The sequence below is a fragment of the Canis lupus genome, chromosome 29 (assembly GCF_003254725.2).
Source record: "Canis lupus dingo isolate Sandy chromosome 29, ASM325472v2, whole genome shotgun sequence".
Classification (NCBI taxonomy): Eukaryota; Metazoa; Chordata; class Mammalia; order Carnivora; family Canidae; genus Canis; species Canis lupus.
In genome coordinates this window covers 15,967,253-15,992,683 of record NC_064271.1, presented here as the reverse complement: position 1 = coordinate 15,992,683, position 25,431 = coordinate 15,967,253, and the positions used below count along the sequence as shown (strand labels likewise).

Genomic DNA, 25,431 nt, shown 5'->3' with positions numbered 1-25,431 from the left:
AGTGTGGCTTATGTCAGGCCTGAGTCTGTAACCCTCCCAATGAAAACATCCTGAAACAATTATAAAATTCTTAGTATAAAGTTTTTCACTCTCCACTGTGTCAATAGATAGACCTTTTCTTTGAGTAGTTGCTTCATTATCCCAGTGAGAAAATGGAGGCTCAAAGAAAATAAATGCCCAGAGTCGGTGTAGAGAAGCAACAGGACAGGAACCTAAGTCCTTTTTACTGATTTCATGGATCCTTCCAGCGCCTAAAACTTAGTAGGATTTCTACCCAACTTATCTATTTTCAGGCTTGAAGAAAGGAATGTGAAAAGGAGCTATCCTATTCTTTAAAAAAAAAAAAAAATAGCTATGATATAGTAAAACTTTTTAGGTTCTCTTATAACCACAACTTCATACTCTGGTGACCACAACTTCATACTCTGGTGAAATCTATGAATTCTGGTTCTTTATAGAGGCAGAAATTGCAGAGATTTTAATGTCAAAGTCCCTATCTCCAAAGCAACTGACTCTCATTAGGATGTGGAGCCGGGGATGGAAGGTCCTCTGACCTTGAGGCAGCTGCCATAGTCCAGCTCAAGTATCAGCCAGAGCAGCTGCCAACTTAATCCACCATATAGGAAGACATTTCTCTGGAAATCTCTGTTCCCTGAGCAGCTCTCATTAAACAAATTGGATAAATTCTTCCACATCAGGCCAGTAAACTTCATTAGGAAGGGAGGAAGGGGAATAGGGAAGGTCTTTCATTGTTGCTGCTCCCACCTCTGGAAAATCTGCCACATGTATTTCAATAAAATACTCAATTGTCCATAGGTGTGGGTGGTGGGAGTGGTCCTTGTCTCAACACCCAGGTATGGTTTGCATGTAAGTTGTATAGGAAGAGAAAGGGCAAAGGAGGGAAGCAGACTGGGCCCAGAAACGGCCTCAAGAAGACATGCCCAGGAGATGAGGCTCACAGAGACTGCTGTCCAAGGGCAGCTGATCTGCCCTCTTCCCACTTTATTATTGCCCTGTCCTCTAATATTGACTATGTCACTTTTTCAAATTAATTTAAAAGTTAACGTATGAAGTAGATCAAATGCTATTTTCCCCAAATTCTCTTTGCATTGACTGAGCATCCAGCAGGTATGGCCTAGAAAGGTGGAAACTTAGAGGGCAATTTTGCAGCTAAAGACCAGTTCATGTCCAGGGGTTTTCTGGGAGAAATAGGATATTACAGGATTCAAAGTGCATCCTGCAGAAGAGTCTCTTGTCTATGGGATTCAGTTTTGCCACAAGGCTGAGGACAAAACTTGTTGAGAAATTTATTTATTTATTTTTTTCAAGAATGAAGGTGGGGAAGGCAACAAAGCTTCTCAGATCTAACAAAAAGCAGAATCCCAGTTCACCACTGGTGGAGACTGCTGATGTCTGGTTTTTGCCGTGACCGGTTTCTAACTCATAATCTGCCTATGTAATTAGGTGAAGAGAGAAGGTACAGGAGAAAGTGGAGATTGTATGGAATCAGAAATCACAGGCAGCAAAGGCAAGGGCAGGTATTACTGTATAAATAGCTGTGAAGAAAGCACCTGGAAACAGAACATTTGCCTTCTTAAAAGTTTGAAGGTGACTTTAGTGAGTTCACAGATCAGTATATGAGCCTGAGATGCTTGAGATTCTAAGGCAACCTTATTCCCTAACATGTAGTAAGGAGAGGTAAGACCACCTGGAAATAAAGGAGAACTTCTGTATCACATCCTAAATGTCCACGGAAAGACTAATGATAAAGTATGAAATTCCAATAAGCTAACTTTGCACTAGACAAATATTAATCTAGTGAGTTGGGTTCTGAGGTGGTAAAAGTAAAGCAGGCCTGCAAAAAATTTACAGAGGCCAGGAATCTGATACTATGGTGAGGTCTCTATTGATCTGTCCATATTCTTTGCAATAGTGAATGCCAATCACCGTACTCCAATGCACTCCCATAGGCCTCACCCTTATCTTAGCAGACAGGCGTGTGAATGTCAGGGTAGGTGACATGGACTCAGTGGATGGCAGACAAGAAGCATGACTCTCCCCCTGCAGCCTCAGAGAAGCATTACAAGAATATCTGGCAACAAACCCCAAAACCTGAATTCTCAGAATGTAAACTGAACTCTTCAGACAATTATTCAGATCCACGGTTACTCAGGATATTCCCATAAAATATGGAGTTCTCTCTCTCTCTCCCATTTGCCCCACTGAGCCCATGGCCAATACTTCTGCCCACTGCTCTTCACCACAAATAATAAGCAGACTATAAGGACACTAGGAACATTCTAGGGTACACAGGTTTCTGGCTATTAGACATTGGGGGAGAATCCTACTCACACATAGTTACAGACATGACAGGGACCCATGGAGATCCTACTGTCATTGCTGAACATACAGCTAATGAGGCAGAAAGGAACTATGATGGGAGCTTCCAGAAGAGTCAATGTCAACTCACGAAAAAGTCAATGAGCCAGAAATAGCTGAGGCCTTTCAGCACCAGTCACCCTGAATTGCTTCTGAGCTACAGGCATAGGGAGCTGGGCCTCAGGTTCAGCAGGGTCATTTACTCAAAAGGACATGAGGTTTAAATCTTTAGATATTATTAAACTGATAATCTTCAAAGGGCTATTTAAGGACTAAGATGCCAGTTCCTAAACAAATCTTGTAACAGTATTTAAGAAAAGGCTTGGCTATGTGAAAGGTGTCTCAAAAATAAAGGCTGTTGCCTTTATGACTTTTCTTTGGTTCTTATTCATTATGTCTGGTTAGATGAACATTGATCTTCCTGCTTTTTATTTATTCAGATCTCACCTGGCTACAATCTCCTTGATGTTGCTGCATCCGGGATACCTTTCTCTCAGAGATCTTCTCTCTCAGGAAAGACTGTAGAGTCTGATGGACTCAAAGAGAACTGAGAAGTCACCTGGCCCACCTGCCCACCAGTGCAAGAATTGCCTGGGTATCTTTCACAGGAGTCATCTGGCCACATCCTGGGTTCCTCTGGCGTAAGCAAATGAAATGTACCTACTTAATCTAGGAAAACCCTATATATTCCTGAAACTGGCCTCCCCTAATGGTCGTTTTGGAGGGTCCACTCTTCCTGGATTACTGAATAATTGCCCACTGAGTTACTGTTCTGAGTCAGGATTCCCCTCCATGCAGGATTAGATAATGGAGCAATTCTCCTCAGGAAGGCACCTTGAGGTGATTGCATCATAGGGAGCTTGAAGCCATGAATATTATCTAGAACTCGGTTCTTTTTAAATGGCTGAACCTCAAAGTTGAGTAGAAATTTATCTCTGAGCCTACAGAGTAGGAACATTATGGAAGAAACTACATGAGATGTTAGTTAAGGGAAAAGAAAATATTTCCTACCCATTAAAGTAAAAATCAAGCACTGAATCTGACGCCAGATGTAGTGAAGTATAAGAAAAGCCAAAAGTGCTAGGCAGATTGCTAACTCCTGTGAGAAAACAAGAAGAAAGCTTCACTGATATTATCACAAATAATATTTTTCAACATCATTTAGATGGATTTTGCGTTTTGGTTTGGAGCCCTGTGAAATGCTCCTATTATGGGGTATTTATTGCACCACTGTTTTCACAAAACAGCTCCTCCAGACTCAACTTCCACTAAATATGTAAGAAATCCAGTGAACTTTCCAGAAATAAAAGTTCCTTTAAATTTTCTAGAAAACTTTACACTATATTTTTAACCTAAAAACTACCTCAAAATGTTTCCTCACATTATTTTTGTCATTTTTCACTTGTGAAAATAAGTATATGACACAAAAGCATGTTACTTTCAGTTTTCCAAAAATAACTTCCTTTTATTACCTCATGAAATTAAGGTTCGCTTAAGCAGATACAGTCAAGACAATAAGTAAATATTCTGATTTTTGAAAAATGTATTTGTTGTTCGTAATCACCTGGTGACCCAGGAGCACGGAACCAGGGAATATTTCTTTGACATTCCTTGTCTGGACAACACTCGTATCCACACATCATTTAAGAATGTTCATAGGTATGGAGCAACCATGAGCATTCTTCCTTGTGAAGAAATGATAGAATATTTCTTCTATGGAATCTTTGAGCCATGCAAACATCTAACCCATAGTGGGAAAAAGATATGGCCTTCAAAGTACATTATAAAAAGGAAAAAAAGTATTAAGTGGCCCTTAAAAAAAAATCCCAGTGTAGGAAAACCTGTGTTTTTCTGCTCCCAGCAGCACATGTTTAGGAAGAGCTGGTTTAATCAAGCCAAGACTATCTTTTTCTAGCCATAGCCAGCACACTCCCAGAATCCATGAATCAATCAAAGGTTATTTTCCAGAGCAGACTTAGAACTCAATTCAAATGTGTTCCTTCAGGGTTGCTGGGAATGACACAGAAGCAGGTGATTAGTCTTTGGAAGCCCAAGGAGGACACAAAAACGGCTAAGCAAGGGCAAGTGGCCTTTGCAAAGGGGAGCCTGGGGCAGCAGCCAGTCACCGCAGACAAAGCAGCTTTCAACTGCATGCTTCAGGGCCAGGCTTGCTGGTACCCCTCCCCTGGGAAGCCAGGTGTGAGGTCACCACATATGGGTAGCGTGAAGTCCGTGTGTTTCCTTTTTTTGTTTTCCCAGCCTTAAAAAGAATAAAAAAAAAAAAAAAAAAAAAACCCAGCCCAAATTGTGGGATGAGTGGTTTTCTGTTTTTTTTTTCCCCAAGCCATGGTTCCTTTCTGCCCCTTCGGCAGCCCTTCTTTGTTGCTGTGGTCCCAGCAAGACGCTAGGTGGCACGGGGGAGCATTCAGACACAAGAGCATCAACACTAACCTGAGAAGTAGCTGCAGGTGAACTAGTTTCCTTACCACTCACTGCTGCCCTCTCACTGGCTGCAGCTTCCGGCACTTCTGCCTTCTGCACATTCGAATCCTCAGAACCAGGAGGCCCTATGTGTCCCAGACCTTCGCTCCCTGGGGTGGAAGGTGGGTTGGTGGTGGTTTTCCGGGTTTGGCCTTTATACCAACTAGGGTAAAACAAGGGATCCGCAGTGTCCGTTGCTGCAGGGACTGGAGTTTCAGACTCTGTGGTCTGCTGAGAGCCAGTGGGCACCACCTCCCCCTTAATCGGGACAGATACATTCAAAAGTAAAAAAAAGAAGAAGAAGAAGAGGAAGAAGAAGAAGAAGAAAAAGCAGTTGGTTTTAGTTCCCTTTGGGTTTGAAAACTGAGCTCTCTGTGCACTGCCTGATTTAGCATGTGGTTTAGCGCATCCCACCCCTCTACAGGCAGTAAAGGAGGGTCAGCGCTGCCAGCGCCCCTCCATCTGGGAACCTACACGTGCCCCCTCTTCTCTGCTGGGCTTGTCCCTCACTAGATGGTAGCCTGGGCAGACAGACAGCAGATGCCTAAAATGAAGTTTGCTTCTAAAACATCTGATAGAGCAAAAAGGTCAAACTCTTGGCCACAATTACTTTTTTTGACATTCTAAATGGGCTCCCCAAACCTCTTTTCTAAAATCCCAAATTGATCTTATTGATCAAATCCAATTCTCATTTGGTTAGCACAGCTCGAACCCAGCACAATCGGTACACCCAGAATGTCAAGATTCTAGGAACCATAAATAGTATTTCAGCCTGGTTTCCTATGGAGACCGAGCATAGAATATAATTCTCTAATTCAGGGTTTCCCCTCTGAGGTTTTGTTTCTACAGGTAATTGCATCCACTTTGAGAGCAGGTGCCAAACCAGGGCTGGTTTTTGGTGAAGCTACATTGCCCACAAAGTCCACAGGTGGAGACCTCTGCCAAAGTTGTCATGAAATCAGCACGAAGGCATGAAAACTGGGCGGTGACATCTCAAAAACTAAGAACCAGCCAGTCAGATACAGGATTTGGGATGGGTTACCTCCTAAGAAATTTGTATAATCATTAAACATAATCTCATCAAATGACAGATACACAGAAAACTAGATGCTATTTGTTCACTCCACGAAAGATACAGTTACATGTCAGGGTCAATGACAGGGACATAAACTAGCATGACTTTTATATTTACTTTCTTTATCATCTACAGAAAATTAGGATTCTGAAGGTGTGATCATTTTTATTTCTCACCTTAGATTATTTCCTACCCTCTACCCCATAGCTGTATTCAGAGAAGACCCAATCTTCATGACATTGGCAATCTAAGAACTAACATGTTACACACATACCCCTCTCCCCTACATGCAGTTTTTCCAAAGATTGCCTCAGGGTTGAGGGTGCTCTTGGTGGGAAAATTGTGTGAAACTCGGTCTCATCAACTGGTTATAACAACTCTAAACCCATTGAATAACCTAGAGGACTTTTCCCTCTGACATTGTGACTGCTCTGAATTCTTTTTGTCTTCCACATACAAACTTCTGGGCTACAGCTACCTTTTTCTTAAGGTAGAATAAATTGTTTAGGCTATTCAGCAAGGAGACACACCTGTGTGTCCTGTAGGACAGAATCGGTGAATAGTTACCTGTGTCACAGGGGCCTCTGCAACAGGTGGCAGGGCTGGAGGTGGTTCTGGAGAGGCAACCAGAAGTGCCCCTGGGGCAGCCTGGAGCTCTGAGGCCAGCTGAGAGGGCTCCAAGGCTTTCTCCGGACTTTCATCTTCTCCTGATGACTCTGTTCGAACATTTTCTACCTCTTCCACTTCTCCCTCCTCCCCTTCTCCTTCTCCTCCTCCTCCTTCTCCTTCTCCTTCTTCCCCTTCTCCTTCTTCATCTTCATCTTCTGGTAAGATAATATGTTTTTTAAATCATTATAATTACCACTGCAGCTATGAAATCAATTAATAGCCAGTACTTACAGCCCAGATTAAGGTCAGGGCTAGGAAAATCTTCTCCATCAGACACTGGACTATGGCCCAAGTATGCCATGCTGGGGCTTGTGCTTCTAGTTAAATGTGGACAGAAGAAATGTGAAGATGGGCCCAATCACCATCATCTTCCTTGTTCCCTCCCCAATACAAAGTGCAGTCCTTACTATTACCATGCACCATGCACCTGACCACTGCCATCATCCCCCCACCCCCCGCCCCCATAGCCCGGCCACATTTACACCATACCCTGTCACATCTGCAAGCTCCTGGAAGGTTGGGACTGGGACTGTCACTTACTTATGTCTGTCGAATTAAGTGGAAATGCAACTTTCTTCCCTATCTCAGAAAACATACAAAACCCTTGACTTGTTTTAATATCTTACCTCCTCTATCCAGTGAATGCTGACTTTTGCCACAGTTAATACTATCACTCTTTTCCTAACACATTGATCTTAATAGTCCCTCAGGCAATATTAAGGAGAAACAATATTAAGGAATTTTTTAATAAGATTCATCCTGAAGGTTTGCTTCTAAACTTACTTCTGTACACACTGATACAACTTCATAGCATTATTAATGGTGTAGCCAAAGAGCCTTGTCATCTAGATGGGCTAGGATGAATCAAGACAATCAAAGTTTTGGTCAGCTCCAAGGTTATTTTTCTCTTTTCAATTATTTCATGAGGACAGATTTCCAGGAGGGTGATCTCTGGACCAAATGGTAGGGATACATTTATAACTCATGAAATACAGCTGGTCACATAGAGCCAGTTTTGTTTCCAGGTGTGACTTATTCTGTGACTCATTACTTTTCTTGCCCTCTAAAGTCTGATTAAGTGGATGTGCTACAATGTCTATCCAAATGTCTTCCACGTTTTATTTTTATCTCATCTTTAACCTTGCACTTGACACTTCACATCATTATGGTTAACACCCTGTGTAGGGTTGATGTTGAGACATCACCATCACCATCAATTATTAAGTATTTCACTACTCAGAGTCAAATGCCCAATAATGGCATTATAATAATAGGTGTTTTGCTGTGCAAAGCTAAATAAATACTGTCAATCAACTATACGAATTTGTAATGAAATAGAGTTTCACATTGGATTATGATCCTTGTATAATTGTCGGCATCCATTCTGGAGATGATTCTGAATCCCCCTTTCTTCTGCTGAACCCATCTGCAGCTTTCACACACCTGCAATTTTGGCCAAATGGTCACAAGAAAAACAAACCTCTGTAAAAATCAATTTCGCGTATTACTTTTTCTTCTCTATTGAGGTTGACTGTGAAGTGGTTCATGTTCTCATAACCATGTTCTATTTTCTCCATCTGAAATGCCTTCGATGCTTCAGAAATTCTGCAACAAAGACAAGTCACCACTTTCTGTCACTGTTTAATGTTTGATAGCCTTGGGTAAAAATGAAAAGTATGCATTTTTCCATAAAATGAAAATTACTTACTTTTGTAACAGGGTTTTGGCATTCTGTGAAAGCAAACAAAAGACAGGCCTACTTAAATTCTTTTCATCAAAGACTTAATTCTTTCCTCTGCTGACTCGGAAAATCTCAGAGCTTAGTTTCTAAATGCCGTGAATAACTGCTGTTTTATACCAAAACCCTCTTATATTTAAGTGATGTCATGGTCCCTTGAATATATGCTTATGAAGTTGTTTAAGCAGATGGAGATATGAACACAAAATAACCTTATGTTTTACTTGGTAAAATAAATCAAAATGAGATGTACATAAAATTACAAAAATATGATGACAACTACTTTTCCAGCACCCACCTTCTTGGTTAGTTCTATTAGGTACCAAAAGGATACTTACCTGCAGAAACACTGCCATTTCTGGCTCATCCATGAACTGGATTCCTGATTCAACCAACTTTGACACGTTTTCCAAATGATCAGAATACTTTTTGATCAAAGCACGGACATGTTCCAGTTTCTCCTCTTGGGTTCGGGTAATGACTTGGGTCATCTCATTTTTCCTCTCCTCCAGGATGCCATACAGGTAATCAAACTTCTCACAAAGTTCCTGCTTCTGTTTTCTGCAGCATTCCTGTTAGTTGGGTTAGCTCATGTTAGAAAGTGTTTGAAAGAGTGTCTATTTGGAGAAATCGCCTGGACGTTTTAGGAGATAAGAAAATTTACTTATATAGGGTATTTTTTTTCCTTGAAGCTGTCCCTTAGATATAGATTCCTATTGTGTTGATGCTTTGAAGACCTTATTTTAATATTTTTTTAAAAATGTTTTATTTATTTATTCATGAGAGACACAGAGAGAGAGGCAGAGACACAGACAGAGGGAGAGGCAGGCTCTTCGCACAGAGCACGATGTGGGATTCGGTCCCGATGTGAGATCATGCCCTGAGCCAAAGGCAGAAGCTCAACCGCTGAGCCACCCAGGTATCCTGAAGATCTCATTTTTATCAAATGTGATACTCATACAATCCAAAGTCAGCTGAATTTGCTAAATGGATCAATGATTTCTCACTATGTTCTTTATAAAATGGAGAATTTCATAGAAATTAGGAACAAGTTTTTAAAAAATTTTGTGTTGGTTAGACAGCTTATGGGTTAATATTTTGCCTTAGTGTGAGTGTGAGTATATGTGTGTGAGTGTAAGTATGTGTGTATGTGTAAGGAAAACACCATGATACTTCCTGGTTTGTATCCTTCAGTCTCTCTCTACTCCACCTGCACTGATCCTTGTCCCAGTTTCAGTCCTCCCATGGAAATTCTAAGGCTTCCCATTGGTCTCTGCATCTGGAATTTACTTCAAGCAAACTCATACACTACAGCTGAATTCATTTTCCTGGAGTACATTTCCCTGGGGTACAGTACTTTCTCTCTGACTACTCATTGCCCAAAGAATAATATTTAAGCTTCATAACTGACTTTACAGCTTCTCCATAATCTGGTACCAGCCTTCCTTCATAATATTGTACTATTCTTCATCACATACCCCATGTCCAGCAAAAACAAATCATTCACTTTCTTTGCTCATCATTTCCCCTCTGTTTAGGATGTTCCTTCCTTATTCACAGTTGCAAACTCTAAGTAATCTTAAATACATTGTTGGAACACCACCTTCTCTCATAAGATGTTTTTTGATCTCTATGACTGAATGCCATTTTTTCATTCTTCTGAAATCCCATAATAGTTATCACCAATGACATGCACCTGTATCCGCCTGGTCCTCTATTCATCCAATATCGTCTAAGATGGGGAAATACTGAATCTAGTCTTTGATTCCCCGAGAGAAAGCCTGCATGGAAAGTCAGCCTTGTGATTTGCATTGTGTGGCTGAAGCATCTCCAGCATCATCTAGCTCCCTTCTCTGAGTCCATGTTTAAATCATAATTAGCTTTTGGTTTGCCTGGCTATTGGCCTTTTGGTATCTCAAGCTCCAGTAAGCTTGATATATCTCCTTGGACCTGACCATCTCTGGGTCCGTGACCTTTACAGCTGAGAACAGACTTCGAGACACAATGATGCAATGTAGCTTTCCTGCCTGGTGGGGGCTTCTTAGGAATCCAGCCAATTTATCTGACATCTCCAACCTTTGTGACCCTTCTTACATGTTCTTTCATTTAGTAAACACTGGTCTCTTAGATGTCAAGTATCTCTTTCATCCTTTACATGAGTTCCTTAAATATCTAAAGTATAGTCTCTTTAAGGATAGAATCTGGGTCTGCCTAGGACATACATCACTTTGGACAACAGATGTTCAGTGTACATATTTGAACATGTTTTTTAAAACTGCGTTTCATTTTCCTCCAATTTCTCTACTATTTTTAGAGTAAGGGGGAAATAGGGTAACCTAAACCAAATTGTTGGTTATGAAGATACTCCACAAATGTGCAGGAAATACACACACCTTACTTCACTGCCTCCTTTGGAACACAGTCAATCCTTATCATATTTTCTGATCAATAACAATGCATGAAGGACATCCAATGATTTAACCATTTTAGTAATAATTACTAGTTAATGCTGTCATGTAGCCATCCATTCATTCATTTAGCAATCAACTCCTAAATGTGTCATTTGTGTCAAGCACTATGCAAGGCTCTGGGGACCCAACAATGAACTAAAACATAATTCTTGTTCTCAAGGAGCTCAGGTTCACCAAGAGAGAAGGACTATGGATCAATAACATAACAGCAACCTGGTAAGCTGAATAATTCAAATATGTTAGAGATTTATACCAGGTTTTATAGAAGCATGCCAGCAGGGGACATTCAAGGGGAACAGGGAGGGGTGGATGGCTCAGGAAAAGCTTCTTATGAAGTGGTGCCCAACTCTGGCCATAAAGGAAGAGCAGGAGCAGAGGAGGTATGAGGATGGGATTAAAATCCATGGAGCCTTGACAGTTGTCAGAGTAATAGGACAAGGGCCCACAAAGCATGTCCAGATGTGGAAATCACTGGGCTCGCCAAATTTGCATCCATTTCCAGCCCTTTACCTTGAGATTTGGACTATTATGAGACCTCAGAACTGGTGAAGCCTGTTAGTAGCTTCCCAATCAAACTTTCTTTCACTTTAATGCTTTCTGTTCTAAGCTCAAAGGCAACCTTGTGCCCAATGCATTCCTGAAATATGCCTCTTTGATGTTCAGAAGCTCTACTGTTTATTGCAAACATAAGGATTTGTAGCTTATTTTTCTAAAAGGAATTGTGCACTTGAAACATATATAATGAATATTGATATATGATACTGGTAGAATATTTTTGTTTCTCAAAAGTTTTCTTCTATATGATTTAGTATGTGTGAGAATATTCAAGTTCACAAAACCCAAATTATTTATAATGAGACTGATGTAAAGTCATGTGTAATGGCTAGTGTTTTATTTAGTGGTTTAAATGAAATAACCATTTTATTTTTACATTATTTTTCAATTCCAAGTATTATTTTATTTTCATTCTGGTTTTTAATGATTTGTACTATATTAATTTTAATGAAATTACTATCATTTTAATAGCAACTATTAATTACTTATTTACAGTGTAGGAAATGCTACCCCATGCAGAGTATATGTTAGATTATTATTATTATATGACTACATACTGAATAAAGCACTTATAACATCACCTGACACATTATAGGTACTACATCAGTGCTATTAAATTTAGATCCAATTTTCCTTAATTTGAATTATTTAGTTGTGGAATTTTGAAGTTGCATGAATATCAGAAGTAATCTGCTGCAAATCGATCATTTCACTCATGTGGAAACTTAAGCCCAGCAGAGTTAAATCACTTTCTCAGGCCATTCTGCCATTTATTGTTGGTGCCTGGCCTAGAGCCAAGGGCTTTGTACTCCTGGGTCAAAACTATTCCTACTATATACCCTACTATGAAATACTTGAAAGTAACTTGAAAAAAATTTTATGTGAACTACTGTAAACTGAACTTATGTCTTTAACAAATCAACTCTGCAGCAAGTAGATTTTTAAAGAAACCTCAAATTGTTTCAGAATTATATTCATTAGTTCATTCTTCAGCAAAATTCACTAATTACTATGTATTAGGCATTACAAGATCTAAAAACCTGCCAGAATTTTTCAGTGTTCATGAGAAGGGTAGAAAAATTATTGTATTTTCTAATTTCTAATACAAAAACCCTTCACTTCTTTTTTCTCTTCCTAATGTGCCTTTAGTATAATCCTATGTAAAGTATGGTAAGAGTCAGACAAATCTGTTTCTAAAATAGGAAAAATATGCTTCTTTCTTGAAATTATGAAACTAGTACTTACAGACTTTTAGAAATGAACTTAAGATGTTCAGGTTAACCTAATGTCAGATTCAAATGAGAAATACTCATTTGAAGAAATTAAATTTCTTCTATTTTTTTCATGCCCTCTGAGGTAGAAGCAATACCTGAGAGACTAAGGTGGGCACCCTTCTGTCCTTCTGGACTGCAAGACCTTCAAAGTGCTATGAAAGTCAGTTAACAATAAACACCTCAGCTTATCGACTCACCCTCTGAGGTAATTAGGGAACAGGTATATGCCATGAAAGAAAAATATGCTGTTAGAGGCCAGCTCACTAGTGATAGTGATTACTCTGAATTTCAGTACCTACTGTGCCTTTGTAAATGTGGACCTGAAATGCTTTCAACAGTGACTTTCTAGTAACCTGAAAAATGGAATGGGAAAAATGTGGACTACCACATTATCAAAATGTCTGCAGGTAGCACACTTTAAAGGATGAATGTTACCTGCAAAAGCATGATAGCAACCATCTTTATCTCTTCTCTGCAAAAACTTCCTCACCTCAAAGATTTCTTTTTGCTTTTAAGATTCTTTTTCACTTATTTCAGTTAAAAGCTTGGTAAAAAAAAAAGAAAGAAAGAAAGAAAGAAAAAGAAAAGGCTTCAGTAAAAGTTCTTGGCTGTGTACCTTCCCCCTACCCCACTTCTCTGAATACTAATTGAATCGAGATATATACCTCTTGACCTTCAAAGTTTATCTTTTAAAAATATTCTCCATTTTCTTTCTTTTGATATCTCCAGTCCCTGTGTCCTGTGTGTAGACACATGTGCACCTGTGTGAGTGCATTTAGCAACTGAATAACTTCCATCATAAATGCACTAGGTATGTGCCTCTAAGCATATTCTGATGCATAGCCTCCACTGCAAGGTGACCTACCTCCTGGGTCTGCCAGGACAGTTATATATATTGGCTTCTTAGAAGAACCAAATAAAAGTTGTCTGTAGTCCTTGAATAAAAATAAGATTCATCCCATCTCTGAGGTGAGCCCAGTATGGATGCAATATACCAAAAATGGGTGATTTTATAAAGGGAAAATTATGCTGTTCATATTCAAATGGTAAAATGATGACAGGTGGAATATCTGTTTCTAACCAATCTCATAGTATCTGGCTAAAAAGAAAAAAATCAAGTAATCATTTGGTCATTTCCTTAGAAGTGAGTAGGTAGCCTTTAATATTTCTCTAAAACCCATTGTTTAGCTGTTGCTTTCGTAGGAATGTTAAAACTGACACACTTTAATTTTTAACCTCATTTATATTCCAGTGGCGATAAGATACAATTTATGCAGCTGCAAAGAGAAGCATTCCATGGGAAAAAAAAATCAACAATAGACAATCTTTTACTAAAGAGTATATAGCCCACCACTCAAAGTACCATCATTCCATTGTTTCTAATGACTGGATTTTCAGTGGCTTACCTTTTCCCCAGAGACTTATTATTCTCTGAAATGATCTTGTCATTTATTGGTTTTATTGTCTAACTTCCCTACCAGAACAAAACCTTTCTGAGAACAGGAACCTTTTCTATTTAGTTCATCACCACTTCCCAGCATTATGTGTGCAGAGTATGGCATGGAGTGTACACACAAGAAAGATAGTCTGAATGATTGAGTGAATGAATGAAATATGACTTGTATCTAAGAATATTCAGTCCTCAAAAGTTTCTATGTTCCCATAAAATAGATATGTCAGTAGATACTCCAAGCCTCTGCTTCATTCAGTACTCAAAAGAGAACAGCAAAGAACAACTATGCAACTGTAGGGAAGCCACTTAGCCTCAGGACATTTTTCTTATCTGTACAATAAGGGATGGGATTGGGTGATTGCCAGAGTCCCTTTTGACTGTACAGTTCCAAGACTCTACATCTTGAGGTAAATGTAGAGATATTGCAGTCTTCAGTCTATAAGATGTCTCTTTCCACTCCTGGTGAGTTTCAGAGTGGTCATCTACAGCATGAAGACATAAATTATATGTCCTGGCCTTGCAATGTCAATCCTAGCTTGGGAATGTGCCAGGGCTATGACAGGAAAACCTAAGACAATTGGAACCTCTGCTCTTACCATGTAAGGAACTTGCCTCTGTGACCAAAATAGAGCTGAAGATAAGCTCTTAGCCCACCACTTGTCACTGAGCAACTGTGGCTCTACCCAGCTCATTCACATACCCTACCACATTCCTCCACCACTCATCGACACACAGGCTTGTTTGGTGCTATGGCTCTGCGTCTGGAAGTCCACACTCAGCTTCATTTGAAATACAGTACCTCAGAATTCTCTGCATTAAGCCAAATAGGGTTTTCTCCCCCAACCACCCCCAAAAGAAGGGGAAAAAAGCAGACAGCAGATTAATAATATAAATAAAGAACTATATTAAAGTAGGAAGATACTCCTGAGGAAATCAGCCAAACCTTTGCTCATAAAGCCCCAATTCCTAGCAGTTGGGAGAAGTCCCATGAGGGCAGACTCAGGTGAGAAGCTGGGTCTCCGCCAGTCTACACTAAAAAAGACAAAGGAGAATAACATGTTCTTTCCAGGTACCGGAGCTGGAGTTTGGCCCCTTTCCTGTCAGTGGGGTGCCCTTGTGCAGTGCTCAGCCAAGCAACTCTACCCCATGGCCGTGGGACTGGGGAATCCCAAACTCATGCTGTTTTCTATCATACCATGTTGCCACCCGCTTCATGTTAGCACAATTATTTTCTAATTTATGGGATCTCTAAAGCTTACTCCTGGAGTGTTTGTCCAGATCATTTAGAAGCTCCATGAGTAAACTCTAAGTCAGAGAGCCCTGCAAGCCTATCCTGACCTGAGCTCTTGGATTCAGTGAAAGCCACAAGACCATGGCGAGTTGAGCAGTTGTTTATTTTGCTCCTGTTCATGTTGGAGAGTCAACGCATTTCCCAGAAGAGTCTTCATCTACTTTTGCCAATATTTTAAGTTACCTCCAAGCTTCTTCTATAAATATATATTATCTATTTATATTAATTATAAATATAGTAAATATTTACCTATTAGATAAATAATAGGACTAATATCTTCTACCATTCATGTTCAGTTTTTCCATCTGAAGGAGGTTGCTTACCCCCACATCATAATCCACCAAGACCCTGATAGTCTTATTCTGACACCACTTAAAAGATGCTCCAGATGCTCCAGTGGTTCAAACAACTATTAGCATCATTACAGTGTGTTCTTTTCAAGCTGGCTGTGAGAATAATATGAGGTAACACACTTATCAAGCCTCTGGCATGTGCCTCTTATCCCAACTTAGTCATCACAATAACACTGTGAAGAATATATTATTAACCCCACTGTACCAGTGAGGAAGTTGAGGGACAAAGAGCTTAAGTAACTTCCCCAGGTCATATAATTAAATAACAGCTAAAATTCAAACTCTGAAACCTATTCTTTTAAAATATTGCCTTAAAAATTCCAGCATGCTTATTAACATGGTTCTTACTATTTTTATACTTCATATTTGTAACTGCACTGACAATATCCCAAAAGCTGTTTGGATAAAATTATTGTTTTGGAAATACAATAGATTTGTTTTCAACTGCAGAATCATCGGAGGGTCTTATTAAAGTTGTCATTTTTCAGATAATGGAAAGGCTCAAGATCAAATATTTATTATTCAACTTGTAACTGTTCCCTTTAGATGTATACCCATAAAAAACAGGATTATTTCTAGGCCTACCCACCAGCCTGCCTCAGGAGGGCCAGTATTAATAGCCTACTCTCTTGGGTATCCAGTGACATAGGATAATCGCCCTCCATAAAGACTGTAAAACAGAGGTTTTGATTTCTAGGGATGAGGAAGGAAAGCGAAGCACATTTTTCTGGAAGCAGAGAGCTCCTGAGGCAGTGGACTGGTCCACTCCAACCAGCACCCCTCTTTCTGAGTCCCAGCCTGTCCCAGAACATTTCCCAGCTTGGAAAGGCAAGTAGTTCCAGACCATGCGGGGCTTGTCTAAAACAGCCTAGAAGGCCCTCCAACAACCTGCAGTCCAGAGCTCTTGGAACATCTTAGTCTGAGCCACATTCAGCCAGCAATGCTGAAAAGACTTTAGGCTTCTTTACCCACTGTCAGCCCACAGCAATGAGAAAAAAAAAAATGCCACTTCCCCTTTTGACACAGTTCAGACTCCCCTTTCATGACTGTTGTCCTCTCAAAGCCACTCAGAATCATTGGAAACTCACATCAACAGTATACGTTATTTTTTAAAAGATAAGAAGGAGTCCACAGGGTGATTTAGCAGAAGCTCAGCAGCTCTGCAGGGCTGGTCCTGGGCCAAGTGCCTGTCCAGCCCAGCCCTGCAAGACATTACATGATCGAGGACAAAATTAGACATGTACAAGGGATGGACACTCCTACCAAAGGGCAGGTGTCAGGGCCCCAAGTGGGAAGAGGTGAGGTAATTAGGGAAGGATAGTGCCCAACCAGGGACTACTCCATTTCCCATCCCTAAGGAGTTCTTCACCAATCAGAAGAGGGAATTCTTTAACAACAGCTCCCCACCCCCTGGCCAGGAGCCACCGGTGGCTTCCCAGAAAATGTTTCCAGGCAGGTGGTGAGCAAAGTCAGGAAGGAAAACAACCACCTCAGGGAGAAGGGGAGACACAGGAGCTCTGTGACCTAAACTCTGGTGCAGAATTCACCTGCTCTGCAAGGTAGGACCATTTCACTCTAAGCCAAGAACTTGCTGTGCTTCACTGCATGCTGCCTCGCAGGCTGGCATGCACAAAGTGAGCCTCTGATGTTTTGCCCACTGGTATGGCCCTGGCTCTATGGGGATCACCTTGGTGATTACAGGGGCACCGTATGGCCATTTGTGGCAGTGTCTCTGGTTTCTGGCCTCTTCAAAGGGAGGTTATTTGCATCAAGTAGGGATCATAAGATCAGGGACCACCTCCATGAGGCTCTGAGCCAATACATTTCCAGATGAGCCACCTAAGCTGATCTGAAAGAACTGTGCTTATCTGGGCCACATTCATTCATTTTTTATTTTACTGGTTATTAAAAATGCCAGGCTCACTTTAGAAAAATGCGAAATACAGGAATATATAAGGAATATGTAAGGAGTATATAGTCCCACTGTTCACACTGCTCCTGACCTTTTGGTTCCTGGGGTTTTCTCCCCCTCTAAATGTCTGTGAAGGGTTATTTATGAATATATACACTCTATATTGTTTTGTCTCCTTAAAGTAAAATCTCAAGTGAAATAAATAAGTAAAAGGGATGGACATTTTTACGACCCCTGCCAATTTACAGCTTCATCGGAAAGCCCTGCAGGGAACAATTACACTTTTCTGGTAACCTGTGAAAGCACTTACAAAAGTGTGCATGTTTGATGAATGTTTTTATCAGGAATAATAGAGGTAGTAATCCTGACATGCACTGCTCGGAAGTTCCTCCTGATATCTGCACTAAATCTCTTCTGCCGACTTAACGTCAAAGCTGTTCCTTCTTGTCTTGTTCTCGGTGAAAGAGAAAACAGCTGCTCCCTATTGTGTGTCTGACCCGCCTCCAGGAAGAAAACCAGTTGTCAAATCTCTCCTCGTCCTTTCAATGTCCTCTGATGCTGGCTACATGAGCCTGAGTTGTTTGCTCAAGGCCCAATGTGACCCACAGAGCTTTTCTCCTGCTTGTGTTTTGCAGCCTCTCCGTCCTCGAGAGAGGACTCTGATGAAGGCTTGACCAGAGAGGAGTACAGAGATGACCTCACTTGCCCACAAGTAACATACTCCTATTTATATGCTCAAGACTCAACATGGTACCACACTGGAGTGCTGATTCATGGCTTACTGATTAAGTTGTACTTGGCCTTTCCTGTAAATAAGCAAAAAGAAAAGAGTTTCTATTGTCCATTTTGTAACCTCTTTGGGCTCTTCACCCAGAGAAAGCTTTCCTTCTATAAATGGGTCCCAGATGTATTGTGATCTTTTCAGGAAGGTAAGTATGGAGAAGAGAGGACATTGATTTTAATGATGTGTAAATCTAAAATGAGATGATTATGGCCAATGTCTTGAAATTATTATCTAGGAACCAGCCTTTGGCTTTTAATAGAATTTGCCTTTCTAATGATAAAATAATGAAAACAGGGTACTTGGCAGGCACTCACCATATGGTAGGCACTGTGTGAAGCATTTTGTTTATGCTTATTTAATTTCTCACAGTGACGCTATATAGTGGGCACTATGCCCCATTTTTACAGAGGAGAAATTAAGGGATTGAATGTACATGAAAATGGATCTTAAAACCTAATGATTAGTTTAAAAAAAGAAGCATAATGAGAAATACGGCATAATACCATTTATAAAAGTAGAAGATGTGAATATAAAACAACAAAGATTTTATAGGAGTATAGGTAAATGGAACACCAAAGATATTAGAGTGGTTATTTACAGAGAAGAGAGTGGGAAATGGGGATAACAGGAAATAAATAGCTAACAAGAGGTGTCTTGCCCATAGCAATAAGGACAATATGCCACAGAGTAAGCAGTATAATGCTTCAGCATTGCATCTGAGGTCCAAATGAAAAAAACAAGTAACCCTAAAATTTAAAGCAGGGAGATGGTAATAAATGGCTCCAGGTTACAGTTCCAGAGACCTGCACTCACCCAGCTGTCTTGCACCCGCCCTCTATGAGGGCCTGGCTTTACTAGTCTGTGAATCTTCAGTTCTTAAAAAGATATCTGCCACATAGCTAAATTTCTTTAGACTTCAAGCATTTTGCCTTCAGCAATTACACAGTTTATATTTGATCTTGAGGAAGGGTGGATTAACAGTATTTCTTATATGCCAAACTTAAGTGTGAGCAAAACAGCCAGCCATTCATGCGTTTGTTCATTGAGTTTGTACTGAATGTTTATTATGTGCCGGGCACTGGGCCAGGCAGAGGGCAGGGATGAATGAGCCAGTACTCAGGTCTGAGTGAGCTCCCAGCTACTGAATCATTCTCTAACTACCATCATACACATCTTTCTCCTCCTGCTATCCACTTTGCATACCCACAGAACTCAGATAGGCAGCTGGAACCTGCACAGGATTTTCTAAAGCATTAACAAACATTTCTTAAGACCGTTTGGATTTCCACAAAGAAATAGTGCTACCATGGTGGACCACACTCATTTTTGTTACTGGGGATTGATTTTTGTTGTAGTCAATCTTATAAAACGGATTGACTGAAAAAGAACAACAAATATCGCAACCACCCTACTAAATGTGGCAAAATCTGCCTTGTTGACTAATGTGGTACCTTCTCTTCCTGAGGCCAGGAGAATGTTTTAGAGTTATATGAGGAAGGAGGTCATTCTGTAAGAAAAGATTCTGTGGCAGTGGGCAGTCACAACCCCCCAGGAGTTCAGGCTTTGTTTATACTTGGTTGGAATTGCCTGACTTACCTCAATAGTTTTACAGGTGTCCTCCAGCTGGCTGATCACTCCCTGGACACGATCATTGCTTCCCACAAGGACTGCAATGCCATCACTTAGCTCAGACTAATGAAGGGAAAAGAGAGATGCAAGATTTTAGGAGTTTTCTTATCATCACTGATTTTGGATAAATCACAGTATTGTCCTCATGGATTTCTAATCCAGGGTCCATTGAAACCCTTGGTAATAACAATAAGGCTTAGAAGGTCTGTCTACCACCTACCCTTGTAAATCAAATTTTGTATAGATGTGTATATAAAGGTGCATCTGTCTGGGAAGAGATTTTATAGTTTTCACCAAATTCTTAAGAGACTGTGACCCTGCTAAAAAAATTTTAAACACTGAATTATAGACTATAGATACAGAATAGCATATTCAGGCTAAGAAATTATGAATATTATTTATAAATTCAGGGACTGAAAATGAATTATTTTCTTAGCGTAACTCAGGATCCATTTTATTAGGGAAATGTAGTTTTTAATTCACATTTATTCACTTACCCAACATACTGTGTACCTTCTATGTGCTAGTTGCACAAAGACATACATACTAGACTAAATCATTGCAAATGTGAAACTGTCATTGGTTCTAAGGGAGAATTTTCTTTCTTTTTTTTTTTCTTAGTATCATTATTGTTTTTTTATTAAACATTTTTTTATTAAACATTAAACATTTTTTTCTTTTTTATTTTTTTATAAATTTACTTTTTATTGGTGTTCAATTTGCCAACATATAGAATAACACCCAGTGCTCATCCCATCAAGTGCCCCCCTCAGTGCCCATCACCCAGTTACCCCCACCCCCCCGCCCACCTCCCCTTCCACCACCCCTAGTTCTTTTCCCAGAGTTAGGAGTCTCTCATGTTTTGTCTTCCTCCCTGGTATTTCCCACCCATTTTTTCTCCTTTCCACTTTATTCCCTTTCACTATTTTTTATATTCTAGGGGAGAATTTCCAACTTGAAATTCCTCTCCTCAGGATCCCTGGGTGGCGCAGCAGTTTAGTGCCTGCCTTTGGCCCAGGGCGTGATCCTGGAGACCCGGGATCAAATCCCACGTCGGGCTCCCGGTGCACGGAGCCTGCTTCTCCCTCTATGTCTCTGCGCGCTCCCCCCCCCCCTCTCTCTGTGTGGCTATCATAAATTAAAAAATAAAGAATTAAAAAAAAAAAAAAGAAATCCTCTTTTGACACAAAGAGACTCCATTGTTTGTATTTACCCTTTTCCAAGACTGGCTATGGAACACCAGGCAGTGGGGACTTAGGAGACCTACCTGCTTGGTCCAAGTTTGCTTTTAACTTCGTTATGATGTTGGGCAAACATGTAATCAATTTAGACTCTAATTTTCTTGGATATAAAATGAGAAGATTGGACCAGAACAGTGGTTGTAAAATATTTTAAAGCTCCAGAACCCTTTCTTCAAAAGGAAGGTAATATGAAATTCCAGTAGGTAAAAGTGAAGCCGCTTTGCCCAAACAGGAACAGGGTGGAAGAAGTCCTGCCAGTCTGTCCTATGTTCATCCCATAGGAGTCTCTAGGGCTCTTAGGGAAATAGGATGAAACAAATGCCACTCAGTTCTAACACACCATGATATGAGCTGGGTGGGTGAGTGTAGGAGGAAGAGGGGGAAATAAATCATAAGTGGACTGAAAAATAAATAAATGTTATAGATTACTTGCTAAACCCTGCTTCTTTAGCAGCTACTGGTTATGGTTATGGCTGGTGTTGCCCAAAAGTTTGGCTTTCAAATTTGATTCCCACTTTGATCCTCATAGTAAGACACTGACCAAATCTGGAATCTATGATTCTTCACAGAAAGAAGCTGAGCTATGGAGCTGCTCACACTCTAGATGACAGGAGCTGCTGCATCTATCTGAGCATGCAACCGCATATTTATTTGCACGAAATCGGCAAGTTGCTACTTGAACCAGGTTGGCAGGTGAGCAATAAGCCAGGGGAAAAACTATAGTTGGTCACAATGAGAGCATTGAGGCTGAAGCTGAGGCCCTGGGATGGGGGCATATGCCAAATTCAAGGAGGCCTTTTTGCAACTGGCCTAGGTGGAAAGGCTAGGAGGCCAGTCAAACCCAGTCTTAAAGCCTAATGCGATAGGAATTGGGGATAAAAGGCCTAGGAGGGCTGTGGCAAACAACCTTTTGTTAGTGAATGAAGAAAAATTTCTGTGACTGGAGTGAAAAGTTATCCTTTTCGTATCTATCACCTGAACTTCAAATGCTCAGACCAGGTGCCAACACACTACTTGCCTTCAGCAACTTCAGCACAAAAAACAGTGACCTTTGCCATCTGTGCACCTTCCTGGCCCTTGGTACCCCTTCCCTCTCTAGCAGTCCCCTTACTCTCCAGGAGATCTCTTGACTGGCCATGTGCTCACCAGTAGTGCACCCCTTCCCACTCCACCCTTCACACCACCTAGCCTCAGGGCTGCCTGGCTTGGGCGGTCCTCTTCAGTGAAGGGAGCCACTCACATAAGCACTTAGAAGGGGCTGCAAAGGAGGAGCCGCAGGGGGTGGAGAGGCTCCGTTACCTTCTGCCTCTGGAACACATGAGTTAGGGGTGCCACCTGGCAATCCTTGTGTGCCCCAAAGACCTTGCACAGAGAGCAGGTGGGCACTTCACAGTTCAGACAGTAGATGTTGATGCGTTCTTCTTCATGCTCCTCACACATGGGCTGGTCAGACTTCTTTTCTGGTCTGGGAGGAGGTAAGCAGATAAATGTGTCAGCTCCCATGGGGCCAAAGCAGGGAGGGGTGATTAGCATTGCTATTCCAGAAAACTCCCACAGTACCTTTCTTGTGCTCAGAGCCCTCAAAATTTAGTTGCCCTGAGGGCTTAGCAGTGGTGTGCTGATAGATGTCCAGCAACCAGCCTGGCATAGGGGGTAGGACTTGGACACTCTGATCTGTAGTATTTGACAATTTCTGTGGTGAGTGTTCCCATCATGGCTGATTTCAAGTTATTGAGGGTTCCACACATGGCTAGTGAAATTCCTGAAAGTTGACCACTGGATTTTTGTGTTAGGAGGGTGATCCAGGACTCTCTCCATACACTCAAGTCTCTTGAGATACTTTCCAATTATGGCAAAAGAGGGAGAAGTTGTTGGTAAATGAAATCCCAAGTTTCCTCCAGCTTGGCAGAAGCGCTAGATCCCAACTCTCCAACCTCAGGCAAACACCTTTCCCACCGAAAGGAGAAGGGAGAGGAGCCCAGATCTCCGGTTATTAGTTTAGGCACTAGTGGGAAGTACCTTTGTGTAAGAAGGAAAATATCAGCATGCATGTCATTAATTTGTTTGAGTCTCTTTCTGCCATTCAGAAAATTAAATGTAAATAATTTCCTGAGTGAGGACTTGGCACGGACTGAGAGTGGGTAGTTTGTACTCAGTGAAGGGGCACAATGCTTTAAGCAATAAGAAAAATGCAAAATGCTGTTCTGGGAGGTGGTGGTAACCTTGGAAATAAGGATTTTACAGATAATCCTCAAGTTTCAGTTTTTCCGACAGCTCAGCATCAGCCAAAACTTTCTGAAACTGCAACAGGTAATAATGGAGCGTTGGATTTGTGTATGTTAGTGAGATGATAACCAAGGGATGAGGAATTGAAAACACGAAATGGGAGTGACAAGTCATTGCTATTTAAGAATAACCTATTAGCTGTAGAATCACCTGAAGTGGCCGAAGGTACAGCACATGGTAGGACCCTGTCTATTTCCCTGATGATCAGCATGGCTTATGTATTATGATCAAGATCAAAATTACACCAAATCAGGGCAGCCCTGGTGGCTCAGTGGTTTAGTGCTGCCTTTAGCTCAGGGCCTGATCCTGGAGACTCAGGATCGAGTCCCATGTCAGGCTTCCTGCATAGAGCCTGCTTCTCCCTCTGCCTGTGTCTCTGCCTCTCTGTGTGTGTGTGTCTCTCATGAATAAATAAAATCTTTAAAAAAAAAAAGAAAAGAAAGAAATCTTTAAAAAATTATGCCAAATCGTGGTGCTCTAGGCCTCATCTGGAAAATATGGTGAGAGGTATGGGTGTGGCCTACTTCTGCAAAAACCTGAAATTCTTACATATCCTATCTAAAGATCGATGTTGTTAATAGTTTTCAGAGGTACCTGAAAAATGTAAATACAAATCCATAACCTTTCCTCACATTCCCAAACACATAGTTATTTAAAATCATGGTTATTTTAAAGATTTGGGACTGAATTTTTTCTATTGTTACCAAGATCCACTTTTTAAAAACTGCAGTTTTAATGGCCATGAAATGGATTATTATGGGCCACTGAAGTCAGTTTAGGAGTCATGACCAGCATTGTTAAAATAAAAATAAAATAGTAAGTACTGTGAGCTACATAAGTAAGAAGACGGTAATGATATGTGAAACTTTTGTTTCTAGTGTAGATAGATGTGTATGTATATACATATGTGTGTGTACATTGTATGTAAGTACACTGGAAACAAAAGTATATATTTCATATCTATCTATCTCTATATCCATCCTGTACAGAAAGGAAGCTGGATTACAATGTAAAATGTACTTCTACTGTAAGACATGAATAAAATAGTTTGAAATCCATTGATATTGGTGTGTGGTACCATGTAGCTACAGCCCCAGAACTCAGAGAAGGGCAGAGAATATACTAATTTATATCTATGAATCACTAGGTAGGAGTCAAGTCAAGAGATTGGGCTGTTGGGAGAAGTCCTGGGTCTGGTAAGGAAATTGTATGGGCTTCCAGCTTCAAGGTTTCAGAATCTGGCTTTTGTAAAAGGAATTTTTCCCTGGTCTTGTAGCAATATGTTTTCCATGAAGTCTGTGGCCTCCTGACTTGAATTTCTGCTATATTTTTGGAAGTCAACCGAGAAAAGTAAATTCTGCCCAGGTCTATCTGTTTCCTCCACCAAAATGTGAGTTCTACAAGGGCAGGCTTGTTTTCTTTTTTGCTGGGTCTCCAGTGCCTAGAACAATGCCTTGCATAGAGTGCATACTCAGTAAGTATTTGTCGAATGAGAAATGAAAGAGAATTTGTGAGACTAATGGGCAGCATTTCTTGTGCTCTAACATAAAGCCACTCATCTGGGGAAGGCATGTGAAATATGGAGAAAAGCCAGGGTCACTTGGCACTCATGAGCACAGAGGAAGAAGCCAGACAACATCCTGAAGACTCCATTTATAAATGACATAGCCCTTTGGGGGTAATCTAGAGACTAGGAGTGGTGGTTTGGTCTTTGCTTGATCAAAGGCTTCTCCACCTCCAATACCTTCCCTCTCATGTATCTGTCTCATAATAATAAACGTCAAGCAAGTGTCTAGAGCACATTTACTGAAAAATGGCACAGGTGATACTTATGTGGGTC

The 25,431-nt window shown here is 40.7% G+C and overlaps 1 protein-coding gene across 14 annotated transcripts in view; it reads right to left on the bottom strand.

The window, feature by feature from the left end:
• Positions 1-25,431, bottom strand: part of TRIM55 (tripartite motif containing 55) — a 44,637-nt gene that overhangs the window by 14,195 nt on the left and 5,011 nt on the right. Inside the window, exons 3-10 of one of the 14 annotated variants that reach the window (XM_025477864.3) lie at positions 22,605-22,770; positions 20,032-20,127; positions 8,681-8,914; positions 8,313-8,335; positions 8,085-8,209; positions 6,503-6,759; positions 4,831-5,118; positions 3,391-3,478 (exon numbers count right to left, since the gene is read on the bottom strand). In XM_025477864.3, the coding sequence (XP_025333649.1) occupies positions 3,391-3,478; positions 4,831-5,118; positions 6,503-6,759; positions 8,085-8,209; positions 8,313-8,335; positions 8,681-8,914; positions 20,032-20,127; positions 22,605-22,770 (1,277 nt within the window). Of the gene's footprint in view, positions 1-3,390; positions 3,479-4,830; positions 5,119-6,502; positions 6,760-8,084; positions 8,236-8,312; positions 8,336-8,680; positions 8,915-20,031; positions 20,128-22,604; positions 22,771-25,431 lie in introns of all 14 variants that reach the window. The other 13 variants (XM_025477861.3, XM_025477862.3, XM_025477863.3 and 10 more) reach the window with 13 other exon arrangements.